The 17,915-nt window shown below is 28.1% G+C and overlaps 2 protein-coding genes across 2 annotated transcripts; one reads left to right on the forward strand and one right to left on the reverse strand.

Annotated features, from left to right (window-relative positions):
• The first annotated feature begins 2,735 nt into the window (after nucleotides 1-2,735).
• Nucleotides 2,736-4,505, forward strand: LOC100305730 (uncharacterized). Its single transcript, NM_001248977.2, is given in 5 exon segments — nucleotides 2,736-2,845; nucleotides 3,617-3,690; nucleotides 3,824-3,952; nucleotides 4,044-4,201; nucleotides 4,294-4,505. Coding segments are annotated over 5 exon segments (507 nt in total). The 5' UTR covers nucleotides 2,736-2,817; the 3' UTR covers nucleotides 4,412-4,505.
• Nucleotides 4,506-6,351: 1,846 nt separating this feature from the next.
• On the reverse strand, nucleotides 6,352-9,851 carry LOC100798637 (26S protease regulatory subunit 6A homolog A-like). Its single transcript, NM_001255650.3, has 10 exons — nucleotides 9,594-9,851; nucleotides 9,339-9,455; nucleotides 9,080-9,187; nucleotides 8,774-8,965; nucleotides 8,485-8,676; nucleotides 7,913-8,031; nucleotides 7,691-7,778; nucleotides 7,297-7,416; nucleotides 7,075-7,215; nucleotides 6,352-6,772 (listed from the first exon to the last, which is right to left on the reverse strand). The coding sequence occupies exons 1-10, from the start codon at nucleotides 9,708-9,710 to the stop codon at nucleotides 6,695-6,697; spliced, it is 1,272 nt and encodes a 423-aa protein (NP_001242579.2). The 5' UTR covers nucleotides 9,711-9,851; the 3' UTR covers nucleotides 6,352-6,694.
• Nucleotides 9,852-17,915: the final 8,064 nt, after the last annotated feature.

Below are 17,915 nucleotides of genomic sequence, written 5' to 3' on the forward strand. Positions count from 1 at the left end.
AATATTTATTAACATATATTTATTAAAATTTGAACTAAATTAAAAATTCAAAATAATATAAAAATCTTACTCCCGTGAATTATTAAATATGAATTTAATATTTATTCAAAGCACATGATACCAAGCTAGTTTATTTAATAAAAGAAATACAACCATTTTTTTAGGTTAATTAAATCAAACAATATTTTTTTTATCATTTTACTTGTGATTTGTTCTCCTTTTTTATTTTTTAGTTTTAATTATTTTCCAACAAAAAATTATTTAGAAAGAAATTGACGGAATTATATAAACAATTAAGAAGATTAACATGAGTGTATATTTGGTTTAATTAAATGGTCAAATCTTATATGATTTTTTATTTTATATAATACCTTAATTAATTTATTATTTTTTGGAATGGTTTTTATAATTAAAATAATCAATTATCATGTGATTCAAATAATAAATAAAATCTTTTATTTATTAATTGTGATATATTTAAAGTATTGAAATTACGCAATTAACTATAAGTGTAAAATATTAAAATATGTGTGGAAATCATAATAAATGTATTTAATTAATATGACACGAAATCATAATAATTCATAATTTCACTTAATTTTTGTTATCCCAAAATCAAACATGCAAAAAAATTGAATTAAATCAACTTTTTAAAAGAAAAATAAAAGAAAGCATGCAAGGCAATACCAAATTGAAGAATATCTTATCTAAAATAACACTCTCAATAATAATATTTTTTTAAACATATACATGTATACAAATATATTTAAATACATTGACACATCTACTATCATAACTTATCAAGATTTAAATTAAATAAGTAATAATACAAAAATTTATTCTTATAAATTATAAAATATGAATTTAAAATTCGTACATTATACATTAGACTAATATTTAAATATTTTTAATGTTAAAAAGTACGAATATGCCATTAATCAACGGATAGTGAAAATACTCTTAGTACCTTCAAGTAGCAGTTAAAGATATTCATTTAAGTGTGGCAGATTTTATCCACAAGGGGTGCAATTTATTTATTTTTCTCTAACCCGAGCCATAGTAAAGCGTCTTCTCTGGTTTCAAAATTGCCCCTCGAGGGTTTGAAGTTTGGACTTTTTAGTTGGCATCGAGTTTTGGTAAATTCAATAATTGATTAGTCAATATTTTGGTCTCACCTTTATTCTTTATTCTTACCCCACACATCTTGTCACATGGGAAAATAGGAAAGAATATGTCTCACAAGAGATGGATATTCCGTGCCACAAACATTCTAAAATAGTTAATTATCCGCTAATAATCTATTTTGATTAGTCATATATGCTAGAACACACACATATACTTATAGATAAATTTTATATTATTATATCTTATAGAATTATTTCAGCATTAACAATTTTATATAATAATATAATTTTATTGATTTAACTGTTAAATAGTTGCACGTCACTTTAATTTCGTTTATGTCAATCTTGATTAACATTGAACAATAAAAGGGAAATTATTTGATTCATATTTTATGTGTATTTTTTTTAAAAAATTATAATACTAATTTTAATATATATGAATAAAATATCAAATAATTTCTCATTAACATTTTTTTAAATATAATCTAGGTGAAAAAAACTTTAATCTAATAATAAATTTTAATATAAATTTATCTATCCAAATATAATTACTATCAACATAATAGATTAAAATTCAATAATAATTATTTGTTTCAAGGTATGATTAATGTAGTAAAAAATATATTAAAACTAAAATAGATAAGAGATAAAGAAATTTCAAAAAGATAAAAGATAAAAAAAATAAATTAGTATGTAAAATAAAAAAGATAAAGATAATTAAGAGAGATAAAATAATTTATCTCCAATAAATTAGAGAAATTTCTTATGAAATCGGAGATCAAAGAAACAAATTAATTAAAATCAGAAAAAGAATGAAGAAATCATGGAAGAGATGAATGAATTCAAATGAGAGATAAGGTAGATGTGTACACAAGTTAATTAAAATGGTCCTTTCATGTAAAAGATAAGAGCGAGAAAAATAAATATTAATGATTAAATTTTATCACAAATAATCAAAATTAAAACACGTATACGCGACTTCCTTTAATAATTATGCTTGTTTCACATACAATCGTTATTAAGATAAAATGGAAAAAAACCAATGATGCTTGTTTCATTTCATAATCTTTTCTAAGTTTTTTTTTTTCTGTAAAAAAAAAAAAATCCATACCTAAACTTTATCACAATTTTTCCATTATCTACTCAAGTGTTTTAAATATAATTTTCCGGATTTACATCGATGAGAATGCCTAACCTAACTTCAACAAAATATTCATTATCACATAAAATAAAGATACTAATTAGATTTAGATCAGGATTAGCGATTAGGTTTGGTTATCAATTAATAAATTTTGATTTTGCTTATCAAGAAAAGAAAAGAAAAGATAAAGATAAAGGGCTAATGTTACATTCGCTCGTCCTATATCAATATCACCTTCAAAACTTATGAAGATTTCTAAATATATTGCGTTGGCAAACTTAATTGTCTTTCTCTATCTTAATTTGAAATGCATTATTATCCAACAATAAGATAACAAAAGTAGTAAATTTAGTAGCATCGTGGGATTAAGGTTTAGGAGAAAAAATCAAGAACTATTATTGGCAATCTAAATACCAGGAACCCCACCTCATCCTATAAAAGCTCACTGCCTCTGTTCCTCTAAGCCTTCCAAACTCTTTAATCTCTCTTCTTTCTTGAATCAAACTAAATTCCTTTGTTCAGAGACAAAGAACAACAACAACAACTGTAACCATGCTTGTCTACCAAGATCTTCTTACAGGTATAATAGTTTTCATCTTCAGAACTTGTCCTTCTTTTGTGTAGTTTTGGATCTCGTAGGATTGATTGTTGTTTACTTATGAATGAATTTCGTGTTATGTTTTCATGCACATGTGTTAACTTTCATGTGACTACTCACTTTGGTTATAATTCCTCTTCTTTAGACTAATAATAGTATTTTGCAAGCAGATAAGCTATTTGTCCAGGTAAGATTTTTCTTGTTTCTGCTCTGCCACAAGAATGATTTAAAATAATGGAGTTTGGAGGTTTTTGATTGTCTGTTTCTCCAGGTTAAATGCTTCTAGTTCAGTGGTCTAACCTTAGCTTTGAAGTTTTATCCAAATTTAGAATAGAAGCTTTTGGTTTTGCTTTGGAGAAATTATTTTGGTAGTAGTGAACCATCGTGTGTCCACGATCTACATGTATTTAAATTTTTAATTTACTAAAAAAAATAATACTAAATTATATTTATATGTTATATGGAGATTAGTGAGACCATCAGGTCCGAAACACTTAATAATTTCTCTAATTTGTGACAGAAGTGCATAAAATTTTCTGATTTTGTCAAGAATTGCTGCACTTTATGTATTCATCCCTAAGGATGACTGGCCTAAAGCCTAATGACTTTAACTTGGTTGTGATTTTCAGTTGGTGTGGTTTCTACTTAGGGATTAAGATTTTTGCTTGTGTTGCTAGAGGATTGATCTCATGGTAATTTTCAAATGCTTGAACAGCTGAACTTATAAACTTCGTTTTATTGATGATTTTTTAGGTGACGAGCTTCTCTCTGACTCATTCCCGTACAAGGAAACTGAGAATGGAATGCTGTGGGAAGTGGAAGGAAAGGTTGGTAATTATTTTTATAATTTGCAACCTATGTTTCTTTGCATGCTTCATTTTCATGTCCACAAAACTATTTTTATGTCATACGTGCCATGTCGCGCCTCAACTTTATTATGTGTAATGTGGCTTTTGGCAGTGGGTTGTTCAAGGAGCAGTCAATGTAGATATTGGTGCTAACCCTTCTGCAGAAGGTGGGGATGAGGACGAGGGAGTTGATGATCAAGCTGTCAAAGTAGTTGATATTGTTGACACTTTTAGGCTTCAGGTAAATGATGGAGGGTTTCTTATTTCTTGTTAACCATGAGTTGATTTCTTCTAAAGAACAAATAACTTTATTATTTATTTTTATTTTTCAGGAACAACCACCCTTTGATAAGAAACAATTTATTACTTATATGAAGAGATATATTAAGTTGCTGACGGCCAAATTAGAGGGTGAGCAGCAAGAGTTGTTCAAGAAGCACATCGAGGGAGCAACTAAGTCCCTCCTATCAAAGCTCAAAGACCTCCAATTGTATGTGCTTTATCTTCTTTGGATATACATTGTTTATTGTTTGGTCGTTTCCTTTATGCACAAATGATTTCTTATTGTGATCAATGTGACAGTTTTGTGGGGGAGAGTATGCACGATGATGGAAGCCTTGTCTTTGCTTACTACAAGGAAGGTGCTACTGATCCAACTTTTATCTACTTTGCCTATGGATTGAAGGAAATCAAGTGCTGAGCACATGCAATGCATGCCCCTTAGTTATCTTTTATCTGAGTTGAAAAATTGTCTTTAATTTTAGTTCTTGTGTTTTGGGTTTTGGTTATGTTATTAGGACTTAGGAGGTTGTTTCAAGAGTTTAATTTGTATGCGTTTTTATGTTGGTTGGTATGAGAGGAACATGTTATCGTATAATAGTAATTTAAAAGAGTATCATGTGTTTTAGTTATGGCTCTGTGTTCTATTTGCCAATATAATTATGCTCTGGGTGATGTTCAAATCATTAAAATATTTTCTCATATTTCATATCCACAAATCACTTGTGATATTCAAACTGTGACCAAAGTATGGGCTTTACTACCATTCTAAAGCAAAACACATACATTTTGGTTATTAAAGAAGACGAGCTTTAGCGTGCAAAACTGGCTTAACAGGTTAATGTTGAGTTATTTTAATTTAAAATAAATAAATCCACGTGTCACATATCTAGTCCCGGTGTAACACGCTATGCTCATGGCAGTACCCAAAATGCAGATCAACATATGCAAATGTTGTTACGAGGGCAGTGCCAACGAAGACACCTTGAAGAAGCCAAGGAGTAATCTGCATTCCATTTGTTCCAACCACTCAATTGCATGTCTTAATTCTTAACACCAAGTTACCAACTTGGGCATGATAGATAAATTATGAAAGTTTATATTTTATTATTTGAACAAATTAGGAATGTTAGGGGATTTACCTTCCTTTTACTCTCTTTCCTTTTTTTACGGGATTCTAATTCCCTGTTTAAGGGATTTGTCTCCTATGTTCTCCTATTTAATTAAAATGGATTACTTATTATTTGAATCGATAAAGCAAATATTTTTACAATCTCCTTATTTTTGTTCATTTGCATGGAAATGCTTTCTTTGGCTATTATGCATGCCGTTAACAATGGTTAGTGGAATAGTAGCAACCAGTCAATGTATTTAGAGATTACCAAACGCATAAATCAACTAGCATGAGATTGTTTCAACATGATAAGAAGTTTAAGTTTGAATCCAAAGTATCCAATCACGTTAAATACTTGAAATGAGAACTTTATTGTTTATAATGATCTTATCTCACTTAAATAGAATGGTCTCGAATAAAAAATACATGTAATATAAACCAAAAAAGTCAATATATATAGAAATGGTCCCCTTATTTCCAATCTTTTTTGTTCCCTGATAATGTCCTTATTTTTACCAAAAATACTGGTAATAGGCAGGACTGGTCTCTAGTATCCTTGAAAATTTTAGAAAGGCTTCTGGTTTAAAAGTGAGCATAGCTAAATCTAGAGCTTTTTATTCTTCCGGGGCGCCCAGATTGAGAAGTGCACTAACTTTATTTCAATCCACCACACAAATTGCTCGAATAAATATTTTGGCTTCTCTATTATCAAGGGATGTGTGAAAAGATCAGACTTCAACTTCATTTTCATTGTTGAGAAGCTTCTCAAGAAATTAGCTTCATGGAACACATTGCTTTCCAAATAAACCCGGGAGGGTTGCAATTACAACATATTGCATCATTTGCATGCAAATCAGTACGGCAAGGAACTTTATTTGGAAATGTAAAACAGTGATCGAGGGATAAATCTGGGAGAAGGTCGCTACGCCTGAGTCTCAAGGTGGGATAGGAACTAGTTGAGCAAAAGAAGCGAACCCATCTACTATAATGGCAGCTAAAAATCGTCATTATTCCTAAATGAACACTGCCAAAAATATCAGCTTAACTTTGTTAGTTTCAATTTGACGAAAATGACCTAATTAATACATTTTAAAAAAAAATTAGGAACCAAATTAAATCTTTAACTTAAGAATCAAATCAAATATAATTTGTTGACCAAATTCATAATTAAGTCATAAATTTATAATATAGTATAGTCGCAATCTACATAGCTGCGCTCTTGAGAACAACTTGAATCGATACATGTATAAAAAGTAAATAGTCCACAGGTTAAAATAAAATTCTGATCACAGCCTTAACACGTCTTGTTTGTTTATCATAGAGATTCGCAGCCTGATCAACAAGATTTTAAATATAGCAAGCCGATCAAATTTCTATTGCTACTACAAAGTTGACGATCAGATTGTGTTTTTTATATATAAAAAAAAATATATCATGACTCTGGCAAGCTGAAGGTTATCACACGATTAAAGATTGCCAAAAAATAAGAAAAAGATAATAAATGTCAAGCATCCGCTTAGGTTCTCCATTGGCTTGAAATATCTCAATGGATCTTTGTAAACTGAAAAATAGCTTGTTCCACAATCCAGCCTATGCATAATAGTTCAGACTTGCTTTCTTCTTTGCTTGGACTTGAATAATACCTTCATTAAAATCCTCGTGGTTCACCTACGTTTGGAACAAAAACAGATTTCACGAACATTCCAACATCAGGTAAAATATATAAAACAAATTACAAGTTGGTCTGGAGTTTTGTTACTGAAAAGAAAAAGAAAGTGGCAATAAAATTCTTAATCGCTCCAATTATAAGCTATGCTTGGCGTATATGTCATGGGATTATGTTGGTATTTATAAGAAAGGATCCGAACACAAATGCCAACCAGTGATATCTCTCCTGGATTCATCATGGTGTTAATTTTTTTTTAATAAATTGATATTTAAGTTGTTGCATATCTTGGAAGAAAACAAACCTCAGTTGCATCACGGCGTAGAGCCAACATGCCAGCCTCAACACAGACAGCCTTCAGTTGTGCGCCATTGAAATCATCTGTGGACCGGGCAAGTTCTTCAAAGTTGACATCTGGGTGAACATTCATCTTCCTTGAATGAATCTAAAATATCAAAGTGAGGGTAGTCAGTAAATGTTTTGATTGAACAATGTGTCAGCAGGTAAAGTTTGGAAGACAACAAACCTGTAGAATTCGAGCTCTTGCTTCTTCACTTGGGTGTGGAAACTCAATTTTACGATCCAAACGACCAGAACGCATCAGGGCAGGATCAAGAATATCTGCACGGTTAGTTGCTGCTATCACCTGCAATTTACAAGAAAAAAAATGAAAAAAATGGCACTTCAATAACCTATAGCCTAACTGAACAAAAATCCAGTTAATTTGGTGCCAACTTACAAATCTAGTCACTACTCAAGTTGTAATAAATAGAAGTTAAACTATTGGACCAGCCCCTAAACATAGGATTTAAAAATATATAAACTATTATGCTTTACCCAAAGAAAGCAAAATTCTCTGAAGCATACTTATATAATGTCAATCAGAAAAAACATATAGATAACAAGAATTAAAGACAAACCTTGATCCGGTCATCACTGCTAAAACCATCAAGCTGATTAAGCAATTCTAACATAGTTCGTTGTACCTCTCTGTCTCCACTTACTTCACTGCAATTAGCCACAAGATACATCAAAGTTAGAACCGAGACAATTTAACTAAGTAACACTCTGATCTCTCTACCTCAAAAAAGAAAGAAAAAAGTCAATTGCAAATGTATATCTAAATTACTGCCAGCTAATACCTATCAAAACGCTTTGTACCAATTGCATCAATTTCATCTATAAAAATAATGCATGGTGACTTCTCTTTTGCTAGTTGAAAGGCATCACGAACAAGTTTTGCTCCATCTCCTATGAACATCTGTACAAAATTGCAGGTTAGATCATTATAATCCAAACCCAGTCAAGAGACGTGAATACAAACAAATAAGGTAGTAGTGTGCAAGTGAAATAGAGGAAACAAGTCTTGACTATTTTAGATGTGTCAGATGAATCACTTGCTATTTGCCCTATTTCGATGCAAGTTTGTACTCAGAATATTAAAAAAAGTAACATGAGGAATAATCCTTGCACAAACAAGTGATGTTGACATACATCACTGGCAAATTTTAACCAACAGAAACTGAAGAAAAATCATCAATATGACCCTACTTAATGACTATTCACGACTACTAGGAAAAAAATATGGGGGAAAAAGGTACAAAAATGTAACGATGGTATAATTAGTTGGTACAAACATGTAACAATGGAATCATTAGTCATGCTTACAAATATATAATGGAGAAAAAGAAAAACTAGAAATAAATTGTCATACCTGGACCAGTTGAGGGCCTGCCAATTTCAGAAAAGTGGCATTTGTCTGTGCTGCACAGGCACGGGCCATCAATGTTTTCCCAGTCCCCGGAGGTCCATATAACAGCACTCCCTTGGGAGGACGAACTCCTAACTTTTGGAATCGCTCCTTGTGGGTCATGGGCAAAACAATAGCTTCAACTAATTCTTGAATCTGTTGAGGAAGACCAAGTTATTGAAATGACCTGAGAGATTGCATTAACTAACCCAAACAAGGGCTTCAATAAATTAAGGCAAGAACCAAAGCTCACCTGCTTCTCTAATCCACCAATGTCATTGTAGTCCTCGGTTGGCTTTTCATCAACTTCCATGGCCTTAACTCTAGAATCATACTCAGAAGGCAAGGTATCCAAGATTAAGTAACTATCCTTGTTAACACCAACCAGATCACCAGGTTTTAACTTGTCAGGGTCAACAAGCCCAACAACAGGTAGAAAGATTGTCTGCAGTCAAAAGAAAACATAATTAAGCTCAAGATTAAAGAAATATGTACTATTGTACTGAGAGCTTTTCCTCGCTAAAAGAATAAGATAATATGAAATCATCGTCCATGTCACCTGTCGAGTAGAAGTCTTTAGCACAACACACTTTCCCTTCCTTTGTGAGTCAAGATCAATATTGGCACCATCTTCTTCAGCTTCGTCTTCTGGGTTCATTTCCAATATCTAAATGCAAAAAGTTATCACGTCATAATCCAAGAACAATGAGAAAAAATCAAGAAACAACTTTTTTCCATCCATTCCACAAGATTCAGAATTCAAAGCCCAAAAATCCCAAATACAACATCCAAAACAGAGAAACAAACAATGTAGCTACCTCAACGATGTTCCCAACGAGGTAGGGCAACTGCTTATTGAGCTTAATCTTCTCCTGATTCTCCTTGATCTTGTCCTTGTACGATTCCAACTCCAAATTGGTCCTCTGCAACTCTTCCTTCAGCCACCAAAAACAATTCAATTAAAAATCAGAAACCCTAATGGCTAAGAAGACGGAAGCAGCAAAAAAGATAGTGTAATCGATAGGATTAGGGTTAGGGTTACAGAAGCAGAAGAAAAAACAAAAAGATTGTACTTTGAGGATGCGAATCTCGTTGTCGAGAAGACGAGAAGCTCTGACGACGTCGTCGGTGGTCATATTGGCGAGCTGGTCATCTTCGAAGTTGGCGTCCTCAACCATCGCGCTCGCCATGTCAATCCAATCGATTCAATAGTAACACTCACAAATTGGGGAAAGAAAGAACCAACTCTGCGCAACTACAAGTGTTTTCAAAGAGAGACCAAGCCGTGTTTTTATTTCTGTTTCCAGATTTTTTTATAGGGTTTTATGTATATACTGAAATCAAATTCGACCCACATATATAAGTAATTAATCAAAAATATTAAACTAGACTTAAAATGTTGTTATAGAATAAATAATATAAATTAGAATTAAAACGTTATTTATTATTTAAAAAATATTACTGTATTAAATTAAGCTGTGTTTTATATATTTTAAAATAAAAAATATAAAATATAAAATATAAAATATAAAATATTATATTAATTAAAATTAAAATACACGATTATTAAAAATATAACATATAGAATTAAATTTAAATGAATCAAAATATAAATTAAATCTATCCTTAAATTTTATCAAACCTAATTTCTAAAATTCGTTAAAATTAAATTCAACTTAACTCACTGACGTGTTGAGGTATGAATTTTTTTTAGGCAGTGTTTATACTACTAGACACTACCGGTGTGATTCACGGAACTTTATTAATTTTTTTATATTTTTTAAAAAATAAATAAAATCAATTCACATGTTTATAATTTGTTCTCTACCAAAAACATGTTTATAATATAATGCTTATTTATTAATTAGAAATAAAAAAAGATAAATGAATGTGTTTTCAATACAACTACAAAATAAATTTTGGCAATATTACTTTTCCAAAATCAAAGAAATATGTTTAAACAAATGAAACTGCATAAAAAATCCCAATGAAAAATATAATAAAATTATTTTTATATAAAAAACACAAATTATTCAATTATAATCACTTTTATGGAGATCATTAATTTAATCTTCTAAAAAATAATAAAAACAAAATTAAATGAATGAATGAAAAGATATAAATTTCATAACATGTATTTTTTACGTAATTAATAACACGTACAATAATACTTAATACATGTCTTGTGCATTATGTGTAAGTTAATAATAAATAAATGTAATTTAAAAAAAAAATTGATAACTTAAAAAGACTAATAATAAACAAATATCATTTTATAAAAGTTAATTTGACATTACATCTTTTAGTTTTGTTTCTCATATTCAATTAACCTCTAACCCGTGCATTATATGGGGTAATACTTTTTATTATTTAAAATAATCAATTTAATAATAAATATAATTATATTAAAGTTAATTTGACATTACAATATTATAATTTAGCCTCTTGTGTTCAATTAATCTCTAAGTACATTTTTTCTTCAAACAAGACAAAGTATGATGAGGCTAATTGCCTCCTTTAGGGCACTTTTAAAAACTTTTTTTCCAGATGGGGTCATTTACAAACATTTTTCGTCGGGGGGCTATTTTGCATGTAAATTACATGCAAGTTCCAAGCAAACTGCCAGCCAAACTGGCAGTTTTAATTTAAATTTAATTTATTTGTGTAATATATGTAATTTAATTTAAATTTTATTAATCGGGAAAAAAATTGGTAATTTATTTAAATTTCTGTATGTATTTAAATTTTTAATTTTGTTATTTGTATAGTATTTTAGTTAGTATTTTATGTTTTTTATGTAATATAATTTATAATTTAGTAAGAAAGTTAATATTATTTAGTTTACTTATTTTTTTTATTGGAATATATGATACGTTGTTAATTATATATATATATTTTGTTTAAATTTTTGTTTCTATTGAATTTTTTGTATTTATTTTAATTTATTTGTGTAATATATGTAATTTAATTTAAATTTTATTAACCGAAAAAAAAATTGGTAATTTATTTAAATATATGATACGTTGTTAAATATATATATATATATATATATATATATATATATATATATATATATATTGTTTAAATTTTTGTTTTCATAGTATTTTTTGGATTTATTTTAATTTATTTGTGTAATATATGTAATTTAACTTAAATTTTATTAATCGAAAAAAATTGGTAATTTATTTAAATTTATGTATGTATTTAAATTTTTAATTTTATTATTTGTATAGTATTTTAGTTAGTATTTTATGTTTTTTATGTAATTTAATTTATAATTTTGTTATTTGTATAGTATTTTGTTGTTCAGATTTATGTATTTTGTTATTTATTGAGATTTTAATTAATTTGTTGTAAGTGAAATTAATTTTTTTTAGGTTAAATTTTTGTTCTCAATTTTTTGTATTATATTTTATTTTACAGTATCAATGACATCTTCATCAAGTGTACAAATTAAGTTTGGTCCAATAGATGGAGACGTTTTATGGATGCAACCTAAACATGTTTCAGAACATGTTTGGAATAGGGAACCAGACAAAAAATTGCACATCCGACGAGCTGTCCCGATTTATCAAGGTCAAGAAGAAATAACAGAGAAAATTATTCCTCTGCTTTGACAATCTGAGTTTTATTGGATAATGAAGATGGGCTACCTCAAAATAAATTTGTCATTAATTACTGCCTTGATTGAGAGATGGAGGCCCGAAACTCATACATTTCACATGAGATGCAGAGAGTGTACGATTACTCTTCAAAACGTCTCTGGATTATTAGATTTGCGTGTTGATGAGACACCATTAATTGGTCAAACTAATCTTGATTGGGCTGAAGTGTGTGAAGAATTATTGGGCGTCAGACCACAGGAAGGTGAACTTCAAGGCAGTGTGGTCAAATTAAGTTGGCTGACACAACATTTTTCACAAATAAATATTCATGACGGTAACGTAGAACATCTACAAAGGTTTACCCGTGCGTGGATTCTCAGATTCATAGGAGGTGCTCTCTAAACCACAAATGTCCATGCCAACATATAATTCTTGGCTAACATTAAAACTGGATGGTATCTCCAAACCACAAATATCCTCCTCATCAGGATGACTCCAGTTGATATTATTATAATGCAAAGCATCATTCCAAAATGGATTTTGAATTCCTTGTACACTTAATAGTCCAAAAAAAATTCAAATCATACTTATTTACCATTAAATACAATTGTCGTCAAATAATAAATGTATTGACGTATTTTTTAAGAGGAAATTATACCTTCTGCTGGGTGAGCAATTCTTACTGGTTGAATCATATCAGTGACTTTATCGTCTGTATCATATATACCGTCAACACTGTCATCTTCGTCTAAAGACTCTTCAATGTATGAGTTAGACACAAGATAATCATCATCATCATCTTCGTTAACATGTAAATTGCTCATATTTGTTGGCGATTGTGTCTCATCATTGGATAAATAATTTCCACATGATGTAAGCGAATTTCCAGAATGAAACATTGAACCACCAGCCATATCCTTTTCTATGTACAATTCTAGAACTAACATTTGTTCTTGTTGTTTAAAACTTTCCAGCATCGTTTCAACATCTTCCTCATCACAAATTTGCAAGGCAATATATTTTCATGACATTAAAAATCTACAACTAATAGCATAAATAATTTTATTATTTTGTAACTTTACCTTATCTCCAATTTTTTTCTTCAAAGCATTGAAACTAATTCCACGTTTAATTTGATCGCTTTTTTATTGCCTTCAAATATTACACCATCATTATCTTCATATACCCTTCCATTGAAATACAACACTGTTATAATCGAATTCATCGTGTACCTACAAAAACAATATTTTAATTAATTAATCATAATAAATTCAAAATAGTAAAATGTAATCACAAAAAGTCTCTTTAACACAATTTGACATTAAAACTTTATTCTATAAAAAAATTATTAACTTTAAATATTTTTTATGGTAAACACTTAAAAAAATAAACGATTCCAAGGTAGTAATTTTAAAGTCAAAATAAACCATAAACAAAGTTAGTATTATTTATAAATAATTTATTTTCACAATAATAACTTTAACATACGTACTTCAAATAAATATAATGGAAAAAAATTAATTTTAAATACTATTCAAGTTGAATGCTCATAAAATAAATTTACTATAACTTTATATTAAAATAAATTTCCACACTCAAAATACTTACTTCAAATAATTATGATGTTACAAATTTTTTAACTTTCAGATACTTTTGACAATACACGCTTGATCAATTTTTAACACACTAACAAAATATCAACACCAACCTAATCTAATTAAAAATATACTAAAAATTTCATATTTACCAAATTTTTTCGGGACTCAAATATTTTCTTTAAATAAATATCATGACAAATTTCTTCTATTTTATACACACAAACAAGCATATAAAATATAAAACTAATTTAATTAAAAAATTATTAAAAACTATACATTCAAACTGCTCTAAAAAATTATTTTAAAAATATTTTATAATACAAATTATTTGACTGAAAATTACGAATCTGATTCAGCAATTTAAGTCTCAAGAAACAAATTTCAAACCTTATGCACACAAATTTAAATCTCAAGAAACGCTCACAGTTTTTGAAAACTAAAATGTAGTTTTGAATACACAGCAACACTGAAGTATTGAGAACTAAAATATAGTTTTGAACACACAACAACACTGAAGTAATTTTTGAGTATATAAAGGCCCTAAATCGCCATCTTCAATGGTCATTCCCTTCGCCCTAAATCACCAATGGCAGTTACAACTTGCCCTTAACTCGTCAATAGCAGTTGCAACTTGCCTTTTGACCTGCCATCTGAAAAAGCAAGTCTGCCACCTGAAAAAGCAAGTGCCACAGGCCTACGACTATTGCAACACACAACAATTGGAACTCGCCAGTTTGACTGGCGGTTCCCACTGCAACGTATATCACCATTAGCACTGGTGATTTCTTCACAAACACAAACTCGCCCGTTCCACTGGCGGTTTGCGTGTTGTATGCATGCGTTTTACGTAGAAAAGATCCCCCTCGCGAAAATAGTTTAAAAACAACCCCATCTAAAAAATTAGTTTATAAAAGGACCCTAAATAGGAAAATTTGCCGCATGATCATTCTTAAAGGACAACGACCACTTTACAAATAGTTCGCCACAAATGAGAAATTTTATTCTATTATAACTAAATTTTATGCATCTAACTGTTGTTTAAAAAATAAGTATATAATACCGGTGCGATGCAGATGAAAAATCTTAATTCTATCAGAATAATAATACTTAGTACGTGTATATGAGCATTACCTGCGAGATAATACTTTTTATTATTTTAAAAAATTTAATTGGAAACTTAAAAAGAATAATAAATTAATTTGACATTACAATATTTTAGTTTTGTCTCTCATATTCAATTAACCTCTAACTCGTACATTATGTGTGGAGGTAATACTTTTTATTATTTAAAAAATTTAATTTAATGGTAAATAAATATAAATATAAATGTATTAAAATTAATTTGACATTACAACATTTTAGTTTAGCCTCTCATGTTCAATTAACTTGTAAGTAAATTTTTTCTTCAAACAAAAAAAAAAGCATCATCATTCTTGAAAGACAATAACCACTTTACAAGTAGTTCGCGGCACATGAGAAATCTTGATTCTATTATAACTAAATTCAAGAATTTGAAATGCATATTAAAGAATAATAAATAAATAATTTTTAATTCATAAAATGCATGATTAAATTAATTAAAATAATTATAATCATTGAAAAATTATAAACTAAACACCAGGACTTGGTATTAGACCACATGGCAACTCCTTATTTATTATTTTCTTTATTGAATACAATTAATTTTATTTGTATTTACCCATAAGTAAACATAAGAAGATGAGTGCATTGAATAAATAGTGCATGAATGATCGAAGAGGAGGAATATATATTGATTGTAATTACCCTAATTAAATTGAAACTATATGATTAATTTAATTTATTTACTTTAAAATATTGTTAATTACTTTAATTAACACGTTAATCATAATTATCTCAATTATGATTTCTTTAATATCAATTCAAGAGAATTTAGACAATCAACCACACGTTTCATAATATGAATTTGGTTCATCAAATAATATTAGAATTTAATATGGGTTTTAGGTCATATATTTTTTATAACATTTTGTTTGAAAATGTCAAAAAAGGATATCATACTTTTTTTAACAATATAATTTTATTTGAGAATATTAAAATGAAAAAATACTGCTAAGATATTATCTTTTAAAATATTAATGAATTAATTTGTTGTATAATATTAACTTGTTATATTTTTAAAGTTCTTTAGCAACTTATTAAAATGTTAGTATGATATGTTAAAAATAATATATATATATATATATATATATATATATATTGATTAAATGTCAATATTGTTTGGTTGATAGATATGAATTGAAAATATTCTTTTTTTTTATCTAAATGTTAAACTTTGCAAAAAGAAATGTAACCTATTTTAATCAATGTTTGATGTGTGTGCTGATAAACACAATCAGAACGTGTTTTATATAATATAGGTCGAATTATAATTTTAATTTTATAATTTTGGTCCCCTGTTTGTAATTCAAGATATTTAGTTTTTCTATTTTTTCAACATAAAGCCCTTTGATCATTAGCATTATTTTTTATATATAGTTAGTCCAGAGTTATTAATTTTTTTTTTATCAAAATTTATTCATAGACAAAATCATAAAACACCAAGACACTTGTTTTTTTAGTTAGTCACATTAACCTTATTTTTTTATGTATCATTAATCAAGAATTATTAATATTTTTCAAAGTATCAAAATTTATAAATTAAAAAATATTTAATATATAAATCTTTTTAATATCATTTTATATATTTTTATTTTGAATAGTTTACATTTATTTTATTTTATCAATTTACAATTAAATTTCATAAATTAATATTGTAAATTATTTACATAATTTTTTAAATTTATATAAAATAAAATTAAAAGGTTTTTATATTAAATATTTTTTAATTTATAATTTTAGTAAATTGAAAAAATAATAACTCTTGACCAATGATATATAAAAAATAATGTTAATATATTTAACTAAACAAAATAAATATATTAGTGATTTATTTATTATTTAATTAAATGTCTTGATGCAGAAATATGAAGACTAAAATCATGAATTTAACATTATAGTAGACTAAAATTATAATTTAACCTATTGATTGATTGACCTGAGTTAAAAATATTCTTGATCATTTTTCATAGTAATTTTAAATTTTCAAAAAGTGGAACCTATTGACCTATTTTAACCAATATCTAACACGTTTACTGATGGATACATAGTTAGTAACTTTCTTTTATATAATATATTGATTTGGATATCCAAAAATTTTATTATAAGAAAAATTTGGATAAAATCAGTGAAGAAATGGTGAAAATTATGTATTATTCTGAATCCATTATATAATATAAAAGATTAATGGTGTACACAAAAATCCGTTGTTGTCCAGCGGTTAGGATATAATATAAAAGAAATACTGAAACTTTTTGTATAATTATAAATCTATTAAATAATATAAAAGATTAAAGATATGCACAAAATTCCCAGCGGTTAGGATATCTTTATTCTTTACTCTCGCACACATTAAATAATTTTTCAAAATTTTGTCTTAAAAAAATGACGCCTTGTTTATCTCTATTTAAAGAAATCAAATATTGTTGGAAGCGATATCTTAATTTCATTTTGATTACTTCAAACAGAGTAAAGTGATAATACATTGAAAGCTGATCAAACTTTATTTGCAATGACATTTTATTTATTTTCTTCATGTTTGATCAAATACTAAAGAACATACTATAAAATTTGCAGTGAGAAAAAATATCAAACTTTGCATGTATTGAATTGATTAAACGACACCACATCACATGTACTGTGTGCTTAAGCTATCATCTCTGTTATATTAGATAGATACTATTAATAAATGAGAAATTCTGGATTTAAAGCCTGTTCCAAGAAGTAGTGAATAGTTACGTAGTAATAAAGCCTAAACTAGATAAATTGCTAAATTTTGGTGTTGTTTACCAATTTCCAAGTCATGCGTTTGGTTTGGCTAGCAGTTTAACAAGATTGTTCCTGTATATGATCACCTGCGGACAACAAAAAAAAACTGAACAGAAATAGATGTTTCTAATTCAAAGGTGTAAATAAAATTGTTTACTCCTGGAAAAAGAGTTTAAGAGAAAGGCATTCAAATTGATATTAGGAGCTAATAATAGAAATTCAGTATGGAAAGAGAGAAAGTAAAATAACAGAATACTTCCAAATGTTTATGAGAAATCTGACTAAG

The sequence above is a fragment of the Glycine max genome, chromosome 10 (assembly GCF_000004515.6).
Source record: "Glycine max cultivar Williams 82 chromosome 10, Glycine_max_v4.0, whole genome shotgun sequence".
Taxonomy (NCBI): Eukaryota; Viridiplantae; Streptophyta; class Magnoliopsida; order Fabales; family Fabaceae; genus Glycine; species Glycine max.

Bases quoted from the DNA above. Each gene is read 5' to 3' on its own strand.
- LOC100798637 (NM_001255650.3), bottom strand. From the start codon at position 9,710: ATGGCGAGCGCGATGGTTGAGGACGCCAACTTCGAAGATGACCAGCTC. The intron at 7,779-7,912 runs GTATTAGCTGGC...GGCTAATTGCAG, and splicing joins GGTACAAAGCGTTTTGATAG to TGAAGTAAGTGGAGACAGAG. The intron at 7,417-7,690 runs GTTTGTCTTTAA...TGTAAATTGCAG, and splicing joins GCAGTGATGACCGGATCAAG to GTGATAGCAGCAACTAACCG.